A 19,074-nucleotide genomic window follows, 5' to 3' on the forward strand; every position below is an offset into this window, starting at 1 on the left:
TTGGGCAGGCTTGGCGGAGGTCTGGGTGATACTGAAAAGTACAACACGTATTACTTGAAGTACAAATGAAAACCTGGCTGCAGTGTTGGTCCACGCTGAGACTCCAACAGAGTCACGAAGAGGAACAACAGCACACCGACAGAAACAGGAGGGACGTTTAAATTGCTTCATTATCTCAGAGATGGAAGATAATCAGAGCACCTGCTGGCTCCGAGCTTCCCATCATGCGTTTCCTTTATTCGAGGGCCTACTTGACTGCTAATGGTTTCCCTCCTGCAACAGTTTCACACCTGAACAGGTGGATTAACTCAGCGCTGCCTGCTGTGAGGATGAAGGAAGGTTTAGATCTTTAAGGACGGTAACTCCTGCTGTAACTGAACGTGTGAAAACGTTCTGCACCGTTGACTGTAGATAACGACGGACGATGTGCAGCATGTGTCGCCCCCTGGTGGCTGGTTGTAGTGCCGCTCACTTTGTCGAACGTGTTAATGAAAAGGAGAAGATCACTGAAGCTTACTGAAACTTGTTTCATGTCACCTTCACTCTCAGCAACCTGCACAACAGAAACACAAGCTGGCCAATCACTATGCTAAATCAGAGATGTTCCTAACGACCGACGTCCCGCAGGTGCTGCATGTGTCGGTCAGCCCGGCAGCAGGTGTGGCACCTCCTGCAGGTGTTCACATGAAGACCTCAGGTTAGACAGACGTGATGCTGCATGTTGCGTTTCTGCCCGAGTCGTCTGTAAGGTCACAGTCTCAGTCTGTTTCCTCTGACTCGTTCAACTGCCGTTTGGGGAAAAATATTGCAGACAAAAACAAAGCCATCTGCCGTCGCTGCAAATGTCAAAGCTGTTGAAAGGAATTTGGGACCAATTTGTCATGACGATGTGCTGATCAGGTCAGCAGATTGAAATCAAGTCCTTTCATCTGATCGTCTGGCCGTGTGGGACAATCACCCGTCCTGCTGTCTCTGTTCGTCCTCCTCCTCCTGAATCTTTCATCACACCGTGTTCATATCAGCGACGAGGATCTGTGAGCTGGCAGAAGGTCAGGAAACACACGGGAGCTCAGTCTCAGTAATCTGATTACAACCTGTACAGTTTACGCTGAGGCGGCACAAAACATGCATGTCTAAACAAACTGATGTCATATTTTACTTTCTGCTTCACGTTTCCCAGCAGCTCTGAGTGAAGGGCCTTCAGTGTCGTCAAATGATCTCTGGCTGTTTTCACGTGCAGGGACTGAAGCCGATGGACTTCAACGGTTTAGCCGACCCGTACGTCAAGCTGCACCTGCTGCCTGGAGCCTGTAAGGTGAGACCACGCCCCCCGCAGGCTGTTTCCTGTTGTTACCGTCATGTCGTCACGTAAACCAAAAAAAATTTCAGAGTTCAGTTCGGATTAAGTTTAATTCACGTTTAAATGTTTTCTAATGAAAGCAGATGGAGAAAAATCAACAGGATTAACACACACGAGCTGCAGTGTGAAGCTGCAGAGTGAAATGCCAAACTGAAATCAATATTCATCAATATGTCTGTCTGTCTGTCTGTCTGTCTGTCTGTCTGTCCTTCAGGCCAATAAGCTGAAGACAAAGACGATTCGTAACTCTCTGAATCCAGTGTGGAATGAAACGCTCACTTACGTCGGGATCACAGAAGAAGACATGCACAGGAAGACGCTCAGGTCAGTGTGTGTGTGTGTGTGTGTGAGGGAAAATAATTCACGGCCGCTTTCATCAGATCTCATTTCGGACTGATTACACTCACAGCCATTAATCAGGCACGGGGACATCTTGACATTCAGACATGAAGCTCAGTTGTCGTCTTTAATTACTCCGACTGTGAAAAGCCTGGAGCTCACACGGCATTCATGAGGTGAAGTGAGCGTTTCTCTCGTGAACGCCTTCAGTAAACAGCCATCAGCTCGCATTAAAGCTCAGCCTGATGGGAGAATGGGGCTCCTTTCCCACAGAAGTGTGCTGTGGTTTGTCTCCAGATGCTGCAGCCAGTCTGGTGGATCTCAGAGGAGCTCAGTGCCTCAGTGTCCTTAAATGATGAATTAAAGTTTCCACCAATGAAGGCACAGAAGGAGGCGACCCAACCAGGGTGTCCATAATCAAGAGGAGTGAGAAATAACAGCGCGGAAAGCCTTTAATTACTGAGCTCAGGAGCAAACGCTTAATCTCAGCTGAGCCTGGAGCGAAGCCGGCGTGTAGTCGTGAACGGAGAGAAAGAACGAGAATCACGTCCGAGTCGCCGAGACGCAGCGCTGAGGGGACGTCCTCACAGGACTGTCAGCAGGACGCTTGCAGAAAGTCCTCAGCCTCCATCTTCTCTGTTCTGTGCTGATGGAGTTTCCTCATTTGTTCCTGCTTTGTTTCAGGGAGAAATGAGTTGAAGTTCAGGAATGAGACTCAAAGTGGCCTCTGAGCTGAATGTTAACCACAGAAACATCGTGTGTGTGCGTGTGTGTGTGAGGACCAGTTTAAGCCCTTGAGATTTCCTATACTTTCCTTTTCTTTATTTTTTTTTAATATTTCAGCCAACATGACTTGTAATTTCGGTTCTGCTTTGAGTTTTCTGGTTTGCTTCGTTTCGGAGACGTCTGGACTGCAGCTCAGCAGGCTGATGACCTTTAAAACGGCTGCAAATCTCATCCCGATTTAGTTCATAAATAATAAAAACACATTCTGGGTGGAGTCCAGAGCTCACCCAGCAAAGGTTTTTCAGGGCTCTGTGGTTTGGTCAGTTCAGGTGAAGGAAGCTGCTTCAAACTCAAACCGCTTTGGTCCAAATCAACGACGGGAAAATGTTCCTGTTCCTGTGGAGACCAGGTTCAGGAGAAGGCCCACTGAGGAACCAGGCCTGGACCTCCTCTGTGAAGCTCTGAGGTGACGTGTGTGTTTCCTGCTCTGATCCAACGTCCTCAACACAACCTGACAGAGCGGCCGTCCTGCAGTTTGGTCTTCATCATATCACGTTTACTTTTATTTAAATATTTCATCCCCCTCCCCTGTCTCCTGTCTCCTCTCCTGTCTCCTGTCTCCTCTCCTGTCTCCTGTTTCCTGTCTCCTGTTTCCTGTTTCCTGTTTCCTGTCTCCTGTCTCCTGTCTCCTCTCCTGTCTCCTGTCTCCTCTCCTGTCTCCTGTTTCCTGTCTCCTGTCTCCTCTCCTGTCTCCTGTTTCCTGTCTCCTGTCTCCTCTCCTGTCTCCTGTTTCCTGTCTCCTGTCTCCTCTCTCTTCTCCTGTCTCCTGTTTCCTGTTTCCTGTCTCCTGTCTCCTGTCTCCTCTCTCGTCTCCTGTCTCCTGTCTCCTGTCTCCTCTCCTGTCTCTTGTCTCCTGTCTCCTGTCTCCTGTCTCCTGTCTCCTGTCTCCTGTCTCCTGTCTCCTCTCTTCTGTCTCCTGTCCCTCAGGTTGACTGTGTGTGATGAGGACAAGTTGACTCATAATGAGTTAATCGGAGAGTCTCGGGTTCCTCTGAAACGTGTGAAACCCAACCAGACGAAACACTTTCACACCTGCTTGGAGCACCCGCCCCCGGTAACACACACACACACACACACACACACACACACACACACACACACACTAAAGTTTACCTTTCCATACTCTTGAGGACATCCTCACTGTTTCTGCTTCACTTTTTGCTTTCACTCAGCTCCCCTCTCCAACTGCCATGGGTGAAGCCCTCCGAGGAATATCCTGCTACTTAAGAGAGGTTAGAGTCCATCCATCACCCATCCATCCGTCCACCCATCCATCCTGACCAGTGTGGTGTGGTGACACCTGACCTAAGGTCGTTGGTTTATTTAAATCAATGACTTCCTGTCTGAGAGAGTAACGGTCAAACTGAGGTCACATGACCGCCTGCTTTGCGAGGTAACGTCTGTAATGAAAGCCGAGGCTGAGGAGGTGATGCAGTGCTCGTGTTGCCGTTCAGAGTATTGAGCAGGTGCAGAGAAGAACCTGCTGGATGGAGTCAGATTATCTTTGATCGGGGATGAAGAGCAGGAAGTGATGCTCTCTCTGCCTCTCTTTTGCTTCAGTCAGAACATGTCAGCCTCTTTCTGTCCTCTGAACGTCAGAGGAAACATGAAGTGTCTGTGGACCCATCACACTCAGTGAACAGGCTGCAGCTTCGTGCACTGACGGGACGATTCACTCGAGTGCTCGCTGGAGGTTATTGAAAAGCACTTTATTTGTTGTTCATACTTTTTCAGCTTCAGCAAACAGAAATCGACTCCTAAACTCTCCAGCAGCGTGGACGAGCTGCGGCGTCGACGTGTGGAACACGTGATGCAGCCGGCAGGATGTCGGCGACACATCGACACATCTGAGTCAGGTTTAAAGCTCCTCATCAGTCAGACTGAAATAATCCAGCTCCAGGTCTGGGGGTGTCCATGTGTCCACAGGCCATTCGGTGCTTTGGTTGCACTTTGGTTGAAGACCAGATGATGAAGAAACCCATTAACCAGAAGAACTGTGAGCACTGATGATTCTCACGTCTAAAAATGTCTAAAGATAATCCTGGATTTGTATTTGAACTTCAGATCCATAAAAGATGCATAAATAACGTGTCTGCACTGGGACTGGCTGACAGATGTAAGCAAAATAAAGAAGCCAAATAACAGAGACATGTTATACAAATCTAGAACATTTCCAGACTTATAAAAGCGAAAACAACAACAAGCAGCATTCAGCGCTGAGGGATTTCTGCTCCTCTTCACTTCAGCTTCCAGTCAAACAACGAGAGCAGGAAGTGATGGACAAACTGAGGACTGAAGACTGAGAAAAGATTTGAAACCACCGCAGGAGTTTTTTCACACAGAAGAAATCAGAAGAGAGAGTCGGGTTGGAGATCACCAGCCAGACAAAGACGAGACGGCTCATCACGTGACAGCCAGAGCACAAAGAGTCTGAGGGAGCGTGAATGGAGTCAGCCTGCAAAGAGAGTCCGGATTGTGAGCCGGGAACAGAGAGTGACGAGGACCCTTTACAGTCCTGAATGCTCTGAGCAGTCTGAAGAGGGACTGCGCTCCCTGCTGCGCTCACAGTCCAGCCCATGAATTTAAAGTCCTGTCATGCAGCTGAGCTTCGTCCACCTTTATGAACTTTTACTCTACAGACCTGCAAAGTGAGGCACAAGAAGCCACAGCCTTGTGTTTGCATCCCTCCACACAGCAGTCAGGATGCAGTTTCCGTCTGTCTCATTTCATGGGACAAATGAGACGCATTTGACAATACAAATACAGATTTTAGTATCACCTGAATCATATTTTTGGATCAGTCGCTCTGCTGACTGCCTGCCAGGTTATGAGAAGGAGAACTGCTGAAATACAGGAGGCGAAACTGCCCTGAAACACTTCAAACATCACATCACAGCTCAGTCCAGCACCCTCACAAACCTGCCTGGAGGATCTGAGGTCCTTGAAGTGTCCCTCAGCACTTCCTTTTCCATTTCCCTGAGGGATTAGGTGGGAATTCACTCACCTCAGGGTTCCAATAACACAAAATAACTCACATTACTTGTAAAAGTAATCAGAGCTGCCTCAGTGTGAAGGTGAACGCAGCCTCGGTAAACTTTAGTGTGACCAACCTGCAGCAGATGAAGTGTGGATGCTGAAAAGGTCTCAGCGTCGCAGCTAAATCGACTTATTAAATATTCATCAGGTTTGATGATTCAGGCCTGTTTGGACCCGCTTTGTGTTAAACTTCAGGTTATAATTGATGGTTGGAGGCTGTGTGAGTGTGTGTGTGTGAGACAGATAAAGAGAGAGAGAGAGAGAGAGTGTTTGTGTGTGTGTGTGTGTGAGAGAGAGAGTGTTTGTGTGTGTGTGTGTGTGAGAGAGAGAGTGTTTGTGTGTGTGGCAGATTAAGGATGATCATCTGAAGTTTAAACATATTAAATATGAACATGGAAATGAACATGAACATGTGTATTTCTGTACTTTCATCTTTTTAATGGTGACCATCTTCAAGTCAAAGGCGGGAAAAGTCTTCAGATCTTCAGTTTTCAGTCCCATGTCAGGATGTGGTTCATGTTCCAACATGAAACTTTCCTGTGACTAAACCTGGTCGTTGGTGTTCCTGGTCAGTGAGCTTTAGAGATGGACCGGACAGAACCGGCCAGCAGTTTCCTCCAGTTGTTATGCTAAGCTAAGCTAACACGTCCTGTACGTAACATGCAGACTCCTCAGAGAGAAGGAGAACAAGAGGATTTCCAAAATGCTGGCACTGAAGGGTAATTCCCGCTGTTATCTCAGGGAGATTTAGCAGAAGTGAGTCAAAGTGGACTGGATGAGAAAAGAGGCCCATGATGAGGACACGATCATCACAAGGAGCTTCAGTTTTCATCTGCTCAGCCTTCCTCCGCTGCATGTGGTCAGATAACGGCGGCACAGTGGAGTGGAGCCTATCATCTGCATTAGTCCTCATTACACACCCTCTAAGTGGGCTCATTTCCACTAAAGTAAACTGTCATGAGATGAAAGTACTTCTCATTTTTCTGGATGGCTTCTGGACCTCTTACAGACCTGTGGGAGTCTGGGAGCTGCAGGTTAGAAGACCTCCCCATGAGAGGACGGCCTGGCGCTCATCTCTCCGAACCTCAGGACAGGATCTGGTATCCGTCTGTCACATGGTCTCAGCAAAGCACAGCTCGGCTGGACCTGAGTGTGTGTTTGAAACGTGTCGGAGGTGTTTTATAATCGATGAGAGATGAGATGAGGAACAGTCTGATGCTCAGGAGACAAAACTCTGAAAATCAAAATCACAAAATCACACAAGAAAAGTAAAGCGTGACAGATGCATCGTAATAAATTAATGGATCTGTTGGAGATAATTGAAATATCATTGACATCATTACCAAAGTCGTTGAGTGTGACTCTTCAAACTTTAGCAGTTCGACACAGCAGACGTGGAGAAAGACACTAAACTCCACCCTTCTGTTCCTTTCTCTCCTTGCTGTCCACAGTCCAGTAGAAATCAGAGGTGTTCTATAATCTGGATCTCACATATCAGTGTTCTGCTGCCGGGGGACGGATCTGAAGGCTTAACTCTGATCTATAAACAGCTTTCAGATACGTTTCGTCCTTTCTGTCCACGAAACAACACGAGTTTTTTGATGTTGATGTTGCTTGTGTTGCTGACACTGAGGAACGGATGGGGTTAGACTAAGATGTAAGTAAGGCTGCTGATTCGGTCAGCATCAGAAAGAGTTCTTTTCTTCTGTTACTTTGTCCTTCTGTTTCCATCTCTTTCGTCTCGGTCCGGGTTCGGGTTGTGGGGTCAAAACTCTCAGTAGGGAAGGCCAGTCCGTCCGCAGCCACTTCCATCAGCTCGTCAGGGGGGGACACCGCGGCGTTCCCAGACCAGACGAGAGATGTAGTCCCTCCTGTGCTGGTCTGCCCCGTGGTCTCCTCCCGGACGGACATGCCCAAATCCTTCCCAGGGAGACGTCCAGGAGGTATCCTGACCAGAAGTCCAAACCACCTCAGCTGACTCCTGTCGATGTGAAGGAGCAGCAGCTCTACTCTGAGAGTCTCCCGGATGTCCGAGCTCCTCATCCTGTCTCTGAGGCTGAACTCGGCCGTCCTGCAGAGGAAACTCATTTCAGCTGCTTGCATTCCCGATCTCGTTCTTTCGGTCAGTTTCTGCAGCTCGTGACCACAGGTGAGGGAGGGGACGTAGATTGGCTGCATCACAGCACACGCTGTCCTGTCAATCTCCAGCCCCATTTTTTCTCTCACTCGTGAACAAGACCCCAAAGTACTTGAACTGTTCCACTGGGGGGCAGCAACTCTCCTCTGACCGCGACTGGGCAACTCGGATCAATTACACTAGACCTCCACCTGGGACGTTTTGGAGTTGATTTAGGGCTTGTCGACCCACATGGTTTGGAACTGGTCTGATCTGGAATCTGAACGAGGCTGCTTCGAGCTGCTCTTAATTAGTTTCTGCAGGTAAAACCCGTAACACACGTCTATCTTTTCTGTTTGCCGACTGTTTCCGACTTTATTGGAGCCATGATTGGATTCCATGGCATCAGGCCTACACCAGGTGCTGCATAGCAGCGTCCACCACCTGCTGTGTGTTTAGTCTTTGTCTTTTATTGGTGTCCCATCAGCCGAGTCCCTCCATTGTTTGAAGAAAAGACTTCAGGGCCCAATTAGACACTTTTAAAGATTAGCTGAGATTCATGTGGTTTGTGTGACGCAGGCTGTGCTAAGCCTCTCGTTGGTTAGTCCGTGTCTGCTGTGTTTTCTGTCCTGGCAGGAGCTCATTAGCTGCCTGCCTTCGCCTCAGCAGCCGTACAGGTGTCTTAACAAAGACGGAGGCGGGGGAGGTGTTTTATTGTCGGCGAAACCCCTCTCGTGTTTCCAGACAATTGCCCTCTGTGTGGTGACAAACAGGATCTTTACTTAATGACTCACCTTCAGTCTTTTCTTTGTGTGTGCAGACTGATCTGAGAGCAGCCAGCCGTGATACACAAACCGCAGGCCAGACTGATGAAGTGTTTCTCTGCTTATTAGAAGACATTAGAAGCTGATAGATGTAATATTCAACATCCAAAGTGAGTTCATAGCAGAGCGTTTCAGATGCACAGTGTGTGTGTATTAATGTCGCTGCCAAACTATAATTTGTGTTATCAACAGCATGAAGTGACAAAACAGGACCAGATTAGGAAACAAGGAGGCTTCCAAACACACTTGCCAAGCAAAGTGAATTAGAATAAAGGCCTGACTCTAATATAAGCCATGTCCCATTGTCATTACTCGATACACTGCTGGGTAGTTTAAGCTGTGACAATATATCACAATTTATTAGTTTAGTTTAGTGTAGAATTTGTATCGAAGTAATCTGAGTATGCAAAGTAACTAATAATAAATGAAATCGAGAACTTAAGCACCTATAAGCACATATGAGGTGAGGTGCAGGGCTTCACTGTCCTGAACTCGCACACTCTGTCGAGCAAACAAACGTCTCAGGCTTTGGACCAAAGTCTGCTGCTGAAAGCTGCTGCCTTTCGGTCTGAGGAAAAAACATCAGAGGGTTAGCAGGTTTCAAATCCTCCTTCCTGCGAGGTCAGCCGTTCAGCTAAACCAGAACTCTGGATGAACTCTGAAGCCCAGACCTTTAGTCCCCCCCCACTTCAAACACGAGGCTGGAGCTCCTGCTCTGCACCACCTGTCCGTCAGCCGCTCACCTGGAACACAAACCTGCAGCCTGATGACATTTCCTGCAGCAGGGAAACATGTTTATTGAACTGCGGATTGGAGTAGATATCTGGGGCTGGAACGATGGCTCATTTCGTTTCAGCCAGAGAGGCTGACTTTGTAAATGTTACTGAGCTGAAATCTCACCCGGTGCAGGGTTCATCACAAAGTGCCTTTCCCACCAATTAGACGTGGGCAGGAGAGAAATCTCGCCAAGCTGCGCCGACTCCCGCTAGAATCCATTGATCTGCTTATTTTCTGACCTTTTTTTCTTTTCTTATATGCAGTTTTATTGTGAAGGATGGTGAGAAGCAGACTCTCCGGAGCTGAACACCAGCTGAATTTATACGAAGCACTTAACACAAACAACTCAAATAAGCTTTGGGGTGTTTTTAGAAGTGTAGCGAAAGGTCAAAGTGTGACGACGGACGAGTTGATGAAATTGAGAGACACGGGTGGTAAACGGCGACCTCAGGCGGTCTGCGTGCAAGGAGGACGGGTGGGGTGACGAGCTGAGTTGGTGTTAGTGAGACTCACCACAGGAGGGTGGAGGAGGCGAGACAAAGGCGGAGGATTAAACTATCGATCTTCTCACCCTCTGCTGTGTCTCGAGCAGCAAGACCAAATCAAAGAGCTGCAGTGGGATCACCATCAGGAGTGGAGTGTAACAAAGTAGGTTTACTGAAGTACAGCCTGGATGGATACATGCAGGCAGGCAGGCAGGCCGGTGGACGTCGTGAGCAGAGACGCAGACCTGACAGGACGAGTGCAGACTGGAGGATGGAGGTAACTCATCCGATGTGCTTCTGTAACAGGAGAGGGAGGAACCTTGTCTTTAGCGAGGCCTCTGAACTCCTCTGACGCTGCGTTCTGATAACAGACAGTGGGATCAGAGCTGAACTCCAAGGGGGTCACTCCTCATGGCTGCTGGTTTATTTTCAGAGGAACCTGAGAGCAGAAACAACACCTTTGTTATCCCGTCACGGCTGACACGTCGAGTCGTGCCTCTGAGCTCGACTCGTGAGCTCCAGACTCTTACAGGTAACAGGTGATGAATCTCGTTCTCACGCTCTAATTCCATCCTCAGCTTCCCTTTCCTCTCTTTCCGGTCTGCAGTAATAACACTGAATGCTTCATCATGTGTGAAAGGAATGTGTTGAAAGAAACCCTCGAGACATTTTCAGATGTTTTCACGGAAAAGTTTAATGCAGTTTGTGTTTTCCACACGCTGTAAATATGAACAGATACAGGAGCCACGTTGATGAGACTCCATGAACCTCAGAAAGTAAGCCGACCTTCATAGATTGTGTTGGTCGTGTTACTTTTCCTTTTGAGAGTCCGTCACATGGTGAGTTTTGGTCTGCAGCAGTTCCCAGCATGCTTTGGGTCATCCATCACTGCATTATTGTCCCATTTTGACAGACAATCAAAGGATTGATGTTTTCTCATTAATGTGCAGATATGCAAATCACACAGTCCTCAAACGCCTCCTGAAAAACAACTGACAGGAAGAAAAATCTGAAGAAAAAATACCGGAACTAAAATGAATCATTTCATAATGTCTGTGCTTTATTTTTCAGGGGAACTTTCCATATAGAAATGTTTCAGTGAGTGTTTTCTTTTGCTGCCCTGTGAAAGTGGAGCCTCGTCCACAAAGTGAAGGATCTGACAGAAAACACACACACAGAAACCTGCCGGCGGTGGAAACGTGGCTGAATGCGTGTCCGTCACGTCTCCGCCTGTGGGACGGACCAGCAGACGTGAAATGTGCCCGAAGCACAAAAACACCAGCGACGAGCACATCAGATGGAAGCCAAATGAGCAGAAAAGCTCTGATATTAAGACCTTTTATGATTTCTGTTTTGAATCTTCGTAGTCGTCGCTGCGTTTTGTTTAGGATAGAAAAGATCTTATTTTAACAGGCAGCTCGCAGCTCGTTTGTTCATTCATCTTCCTGAGACTCTCAAACCTGACGCTGTGGTTTTCTTCTCATAAGCCAAAAAGTAAATTAGATCAGGTGTGTAAAGTTGACATCTTGTCCACAGGTCAGCATGAGAGGAAGTTATTAAGCATTAAAAATGGACAGAATTTGTCCTCAGCCTGGATGTCAATCTGAAACTGGTCATTAGAAGGATTCTGTCCTGAAGAGACAAGCAAAAGGGGACGTGTTCCGAGTCCTCACGAACATCGAAGACAGTGTCCAGAGTCTCTCTGACGCTGCCTTATTGCCTAACCACCTCTGACTAAACTCATACCAAGCTAATCTAATCTAAACTAATTCCACTAAAGACGTCTGACCAAACCAATGTGATTAAATCACCTCGGTCACTCTGATGTCGTCCACAGTGGGAGAACGAGCAGCTGCACAGCCTAGAGGAGAGAGGTCGTCTTCTTCTGTCGCTGCAGTTTCTGCCTCCGCTCGGTTTGGACGACAGAGACACAGACGGAGGAGGCGGAGGTGGAGGAGCAGGTGGAGGAGCAGGTGAAGGGCGTCGCGGCGGAGGTCTCTGCGTGGGCGTGAAGCGCTGCGCCCACCTGGCAGCCATGGATGTCAACGGCTTCTCGGACCCCTACGTCAAAATGTAAGAACTGCGTCCAGGATCCCTGCATGAGGAGATCAGATGTTCGCTTTATCAGGATGATAACAAAGTTTTCTGAACAAAGGCTGAAACCTCGGTGCAGAACCCGACTCTAGGTGGGCCGCCATCTCCTTTGACCGAGAAAGACAGAGACAGAGACAGAGACAGAGACATAGAGGGGGGTGGGGGATGAGAGATGCGTAGCAGCAGTAATAATACCAGAAGTATTGGAATTGTAGATAATGATGATGATGAAGTATACAGAAGGGACTATTTGATAGCAGTATTAGTAACAGTAATGATGGTAGTAGCTGTACAGAGTCGTAACAGAATTAAAACATACGATGACTGAACAGTAGTAATCTGCTGAGCAGGACCACAGCAGGAGGTCCAACCACGATCCATGAGAACCTGAGAGACCAGAAAGCACAAGGACTCCAGGGAAGAAGCTGAGTTGGTAACCTGCATTAATGGGACATGAATGTGTGCAGAAGGAGAGTTAGAGGAGGAGAGAGAAGCTCAGTGCATCATGGGAGATCCCCGGTAGTCTGAGCCTATAGCAGCATAACTAGAGACCTGAACCAGCGCTAACTGTAAGCTTTATCAAAGAGGAAAGTTTTTAGTCTACTCTTAACTATAGAGAGGGTGTCCGCCTCCCGGATCGAAACCGGAAGATGGTTCCATAGTAGAGGAGCTTGATAACTAAAGGCTCTGGTTCCAGATCTACTTTTGAAGACTCCAGGAACCACAAGTATTCCCGACCAAGAAAGGTTAAAAGTGAAGAGTATAAAAATAGGATAAACATAAAAATAGGATAAATAAAAACTAAAATCTCAAATACCTGTACTTTGAGAAGAAATTAAACATAAAACATAAAACAGCAACAGTTCTACAGTTACAGTTTCTGTCCAGTCACATTTAGTGTATAAATGTAAGTTATTGTAGAAAAGTGCTGCTTCCGTCTAGCTGGTCAGATGTGTTGGCGTCAAGCCCAAACTCCTCACTGAGGATGTCAACTAAACGCTGGACTTCAGCACTAATGAGACAACTCAAAGCCGGCGCTTTGCCATCTTATTAACTTTGCTAATCAATGATGCAGTTGTTGTTAAGGCAGCACCGCCTGTTTGGCAGTCAGCGAGGACACGGGGACGGTGTGATCCGTCTCAGCTGAGGACGACGCGTTGGGCCAAAGTCGGGGATTCGCGGCTTTGTGTTTGCTCCCGTTTCCTCCGGCACTCGAGGGACACCCGCTTTGAAGAAGAGGAGGGTTTTCTGTTGCTCGCCGTCAGAATACAAACCGAGTCTGAGACAGAACAAGAAGGCGAGTGACAGCTGAGGGGTCGAGCGAACTCTCACAGAGTTTTTAAAAACCACTGCGGCCTCCAGCCTATCAGCATGCTGCGTCACGGCTCGCTCTCAGCCCATATATCGATTTAAAACTGGTCCTTTGAAAAGCAGACAGTCGGTGTCATCACCTGCTCCCCTCTGCTCAGTCCCTGTCTGGCTTCATTACTGTCTTCATATCCAAGAAGACAAATCTGTACAGTCTGTGGAGCAGCAGAGGAAACCAAAGCTGTTCCCAGGAGTCTAAAGTGACAGTGACTTGTGTGTTTGCCTGTTAAAGAGTGAAGTAGTCCTGATCTCTAAGCCCAGACTAAAACATCGTTTGTTCCTCCGTCAGATAGGAACAGCATGTTGGCAGTCAGGCTCAAGTCACTTCACAGGCAATGAGACGACTAACAGACCTGATGTTCCAGATCCACATCCAGATCCTTCATTTCCAGCTCCGCCTCCCACACAGATCACAGGGTCCAGAGGGTCCAGAGGGTCCAACTCTCGCAGAGGCAAGGACAGAGTCCCACCTGGCAGGTGGAGAACACGTGTTTTAGAAAATGTGCCTCCTTTGACGCGTATCACGCCGTCAGTGATGGCTTCCCTTTGGGGTTTTCAAAAATACACTTAAACAACAGTTGGTGGCCGCGAGAGGAAGAAGGAAGAAATGTGTGCATGGGATTGTGGGTACTTTGGGCCTGCTGAGGACACACATACACACACACACACACACTCAGTCCTCCTGTCCTTCAGTGGCATTCGATGACGTAGCATCCTGTAAATTGAGAGGATCTGAGACACCCTGAGTCGGTCCAGGCTGCACTGACGATGATGATGATTGGAGATCACTGAGCACACACAGCCTGTGTGTGTGTGTGTGTGTGTGTGTGTGTGTAAAACTGACTCAGGATGATTCATTATTATTTACTGTTTGATTAATGATGATTTACATGATTTCCTCAGACGCTCTGTTAATGGAGCTCACTGAGTGCCTTGCAGTGCTGTGATTTCACATCACTGAGTTTAGCTCTGATGGAGCTTCACTCTGAGGTGAGCAGTGAGACGCTCTGGGACCGCCAGCCTCTGATTGGTCAGTATGCTTTGCATTCATTGGGCAGGTTTAGGCATGAGGGCTGAAAGGTGTGTGTGGCTGAGGTGTGTCACGTGCTACAGCTGCTGAGTGACAGTGGCTCAGGAGGGACATTTGCACATCTCAAATCTCCTCTGCTCATTCTGCTGTCAGATACCTGAAGCCCGACATACAGAAGAAATCCAAGCACAAAACAGCCGTGATGAAGAAGACCCTCAACCCTGAATTCAACGAGGTAAGACCGGCCCGCTGCCCCTCCTCAGGTCCGACACCAACCATCAGCTCCACCTCAGATGTTAATCACCTCCTGCTGTCTTCTATAGCGTTGTTTTATTTAAACCCAACCTCAGCCGAGTGAGCACTACGTCCTGTGGAAAGTCTCCAGTGGAGGCAAAAATAACATTTAAGCATATAAAACATATTAGCACCAGTCAGTTCATATCCTGTTAATGGGAGTCCAGCTGCCCTGGAGGTCACAGCCTGCAGGATGAGGTGATCAGCAGCAGCACGTCAGTTCAGTTCAATTCAATTCAATTCAATTCAATTCAATTCAATTCAATTCGGTTCGGTTCGGTTCGGTTCAGCTCAATTCAGTTCAGTTCAGTTCAATTCAATTCAATTCAATTCGGTTCGGTTCAGTTCAGTTAAATTCGGTTCAGTTCAGTTCAGTTCAGTTCAATTCGGTTCGGTTCGGTTCGGTTCGGTTCAATTCGGTTCGGTTCGGTTCCGTTCAGTTCAGTTCAATTCAATTCAATTCGGTTCGGTTCGGTTCGGTTCGATTCGGTTCGGTTCGGTTCAGTTCAGTTCAGTTCAGTTCAATTCAATTCGGTTCGGTTCGGTTCAGTTCAATTCAATTCGGTTCAGTTCAGTTCAATTCGGTTCGGTTCGGTTCAGTTCAATTCGGTTCAGTTCAGTTCAATTCGGTTCGGTTCGGTTCGGTTCGGTTCAGTTCAGTTCAATTCAATTCAATTCGGTTCAGTTCAATTCAATTCAATTCAATTCAATTCAGTTCAGTTCAGTTCAGTTCAATTCGGTTCGGTTCGGTTCGGTTCGGTTCGGTTCAGTTCAGTTCAGTTCAATTCAATTCAATTCAATTCAGCCCCACCTAAAAACTCACCGTCACTGTAAGATTACAGTACAGTTAGAGTATCTTCACCGTTTTACCCTGCTGTCAGTCAGCCTTTTCCAGCTGACGTAAACAGTGATTTCAGCTCACAGAGCGCAGGAGACAGAACAGGAAACACAGCATGATGCAGGCTGTGCAGTTTGTTCTTTGTAATGCTGGACCTCACAGACCAGCATTGTGATTCGAATCTGTGACCACTGCAGGAGTTCTTCTATGAGATCTCCCTGTCGGAGCTGGCCAACAAGACGCTGGAGGTGACGGTGTGGGACTACGACCTGGGACGCTCCAATGACTTCATAGGTGAGACACTGACGGCTCTTTGTGATCCTCCCAGTGACTTTCCCTTTGAGGAAACAGCTTGTCATCCATATGGCTTTAATATCATCCAATATGTGTGAGGCACGTCTGAGTAAAAAATCACAAAATAAAGTGAAAATGTTTGACGGGCTCGTCCTCTTGTTGAGCTGTGAGAAAATGTTGTAAATATGTAAATATTAACGAGTGGAACACAAGCTGCTCGTTAGTGTTGGCAAAGCTGTTCAGCTGTTACCATCTGTATTACTGATCAGGATCCTTTCCTCCTCTGTTTGTCATAATCACAGTTTTTCTGCTGTATTACATGAATATTCTTGCTGAGTATGGAAACAGAGCGCCGTGTTGGGCTGACTGCTGTTTGTGCTGAGGCAAAAGTATTATGATAAAGCACTGCAACGGCACTTTGACCACGGCCATGCAGAACACCTGAGCACGGGTCCAGTCCGCCACCAATCAGCTACTTTTCAGTTCTGTTCATATTTTACAAGTTGCTCCTTTAAACTTGTGAGGCCACAGATTAGATTACACAAGGTTTTTGTTGTCTGTTCAGGTGGCGTCTGCCTGAGCTGTCACTCCCAGGGCGACGCCCTCCGTCACTGGACCGACTGCCTGAAGAACAAAGGCAGGAGGGTGGAGCGGTGGCACATCCTGACCAACGAGCTGCCGCGAACCCTCGGCCACGACTAAACCCACGCTGCATCCTCAACACGTGTAGACAGTCGCTGTTGGGGATCACAAGGTTCGCAGGGATCCTCTGATTAGTTTTTGGGATGGACTCAGCTTCTCCGCAGGAATCAGCAGTTTCTGAGAGGGAGAGTGTATCACAATAACAGCCACCGTGACGGGTGGAGAGCAGGGTGAAGCTGGAGCAGCACGGTGGTGTGCCTTCGTTACCGATCATCCAGAAGAACAAGAAGCTTGTTGGCTCACACCTGCACTCCCACCAGGTGACCCCAGAGCAGGAGGAAGGGTGGAACTCATTTGCCAGAAACCACAGCTGCACACAGATGTTCTCTTGCATGTTTCGTTCTCCTGCAGTATTCTGATTCGTTTTGTAGCTCACACGTCTGAAAATCGGTTTTGATGTCATGACGCCGCCGGTCTGTGCATGTTCCACTCAGACGTGCGGTTTTTTCGAAGCCCTTTGCATTCATTCGACTGACCCCAGTTTGTTGTAGCACCGTCGGCTCCACCTCGGCCTCAGAGCTCAGCATTTCCTTTAAAACAAACGGCGAGGAGTTTGAAAAAGGTGCTTTGCTTCTAACCATCTGGATGACGAAATATTAAATCCACTGCCACACAATGAAACGATTTTGGACACATTTCCCTCCATAATGAAGGCGTTAGGTAGAAATGACTTGTCTCCCGGCTGTTACCACATCCGTTGGTACAAATAACACTTTTTAGGCCTTTGAAATTTCAGGCGACATGGATGAAACGTTTTTTCCTCCAACATTGTGACATTTTTAGGCTTCAGAACAGCACAAAGTGTTTAAACCTCAACACTGAGATGTGATCGCTGTGAGGAGCACAAACTGGGGCTACACAGTCGATCAGATAATTTCATTTTACACGATTTTGCATGCTGTGGTGGAGTGAGTACACAAGTGCAAATATGAGGTACTTTACTGGAGTCTTTTCTTTTTCGTGCTACTTTTTGCTTCCAGTTTATGAGATACGTTGTGTCATAAATTAAACTACCCAACAGTTTATGTAAGTACACAAGAGACAATGAATTAGTGGGCAGACAGAAAATGAATGATCAACTAGTTTGATAAAGGCTGAGGTCATTTCTCCTGTAAAAACATCTGCAATAATGCATTTGCAATAATGTTATCACAGGGGACATCTTACTACAATGACTACTTTTAATACTTTAAGTACATTTTCTTGATTATACTTTTACATTTTCAGTGAGACACAACAAAAGCCCCGGACTCCGAACCCTAACCAACCCGGCCTTCTGGCCTCGTTCTGATCAGTTCAGTTCATATTTGTTTAATCAACACAAGCACAGTAAAGTACACTACTGCCAAAGCACGTTGTACTGAATTTAAAGGAGTATCATTCAGAATGTAAGGAGGAAACACGGACACATCTCAGGTTCAACCCACTAAACAAATACTTCGAAAAGCGCACGGCTAACGTTTTCTGGCTAAAGAGCTAATCAGCTGTAGACACAGAACATTTTGTTAAAGTAAAGATGGTGGATTTTATTCTTCAACGCTGCTGCTAAGAAAACACAACCTTTAGCTTGTTAGCTGCAGGGCAAATTTGTGCCTGCCAGCTTTGCCACAGGAATGGGGTTTGATAGCATTTTATCCAAGCGAAATCCAACACCAAACATAACACTTTTTAATGTCCACAAGCTAACTGTCACCTTAAGCAGCGGGCTGCTAACTGTGTGGTTTCTGTTGGTCTTTGTTCAAAAAATGAGAGATTAGAGATTTGATTTGTTAGCACTTAGAGATTAACAAATCCAGGATTCATTGGGAACCAATCCCAGTTAACCTGTCAATCAAACACATACACGAGGTTTGGAGGCTAAAGCAACATGCTAGAAGTAATGAGCCACATTAGCTCTCCAACTTAGCAACACTGGTTGCTAACAACACAGTAAGTTCAAACTTAGACATGGATACGACCAAAACGCTCAGCCTCATTGATATGGCTGCCGGTGTAGCCACATTGGATGGTTTTTCCATACAATTTTTAATCTAATTTGGTCTCAGCTCAAACATATTCTAATTTTGGTTCATAAAGTAACAACACAGTTTAAAATTTATCTAATTAATATCCAGTCACGGTTTTGTCACTAAAGATGTGTTCATAAGTGTATAATCGGTCATGTAACATCAGCCAACATGGACTGAAAAGCGTAACTTGTTGTTTGTTCTATTTATTCCTGCAGTTCTTATTTTGTTGGGTTTTGTCTTAAGCATTTAGAAGGCAGTGAAATGTTGCAGGGTTACACCTGTTTGAACAGATGGAGGATCGGCTGGTCTTCAAAGGTGCTAACAGTAAAGGAATCTCACCACTGTGGTGATCCACTGAGTTAAATGATGTTTCAAAAGCTGCACCCCGCGTCAAGAATCCCGCTACTTCAATTTTAAATGAGCGTTGGCTAAAGCCCATTCCCTCAGTCAAGGCTGATCTACGATTGGTTCATCTACAGAAAGTCCTGCGTATTTTCACTTAGTGCTTCGGTGAATGGAGACCAATCACCAGCCCTTAAGTTGCATTTTTTTGTGCTGTGAGTGTATTCTTGTTGCCTTTAGTGAGACGTTGGCTGCTTTCATGGACAGACGCCGTCAATGTGGACTGAGGACTTCTCTCTCCACGGTCTCTCTGTTGACTGACCCGCCACTGCTGTGTTTGTCCATCTGTCTTTCCTTTGACTCAACAGTTAGCACTGGCA

General features: G+C 47.0%; 1 protein-coding gene across 1 annotated transcript in view; it reads left to right on the top strand.

Moving 5' to 3' along the window:
* The window catches only part of doc2a (double C2-like domains, alpha), a 50,882-nt gene extending 33,423 nt beyond the window's left edge, over window positions 1–17,459 (top strand). Inside the window, exons 8-15 of the mRNA XM_046414184.1 lie at window positions 1,241–1,315; window positions 1,575–1,684; window positions 3,413–3,539; window positions 3,658–3,717; window positions 11,561–11,796; window positions 14,369–14,450; window positions 15,545–15,641; window positions 16,207–17,459. Coding sequence (XP_046270140.1) covers window positions 1,241–1,315; window positions 1,575–1,684; window positions 3,413–3,539; window positions 3,658–3,717; window positions 11,561–11,796; window positions 14,369–14,450; window positions 15,545–15,641; window positions 16,207–16,343 — 924 coding nt within the window. The 3' untranslated portion in view covers window positions 16,344–17,459. The remainder of the gene's footprint in view (window positions 1–1,240; window positions 1,316–1,574; window positions 1,685–3,412; window positions 3,540–3,657; window positions 3,718–11,560; window positions 11,797–14,368; window positions 14,451–15,544; window positions 15,642–16,206) is intronic.
* The last annotated feature ends 1,615 nt before the right edge of the window (window positions 17,460–19,074 follow it).

The sequence above is a fragment of the Scatophagus argus genome, chromosome 16 (assembly GCF_020382885.2).
Source record: "Scatophagus argus isolate fScaArg1 chromosome 16, fScaArg1.pri, whole genome shotgun sequence".
Taxonomy (NCBI): Eukaryota; Metazoa; Chordata; class Actinopteri; family Scatophagidae; genus Scatophagus; species Scatophagus argus.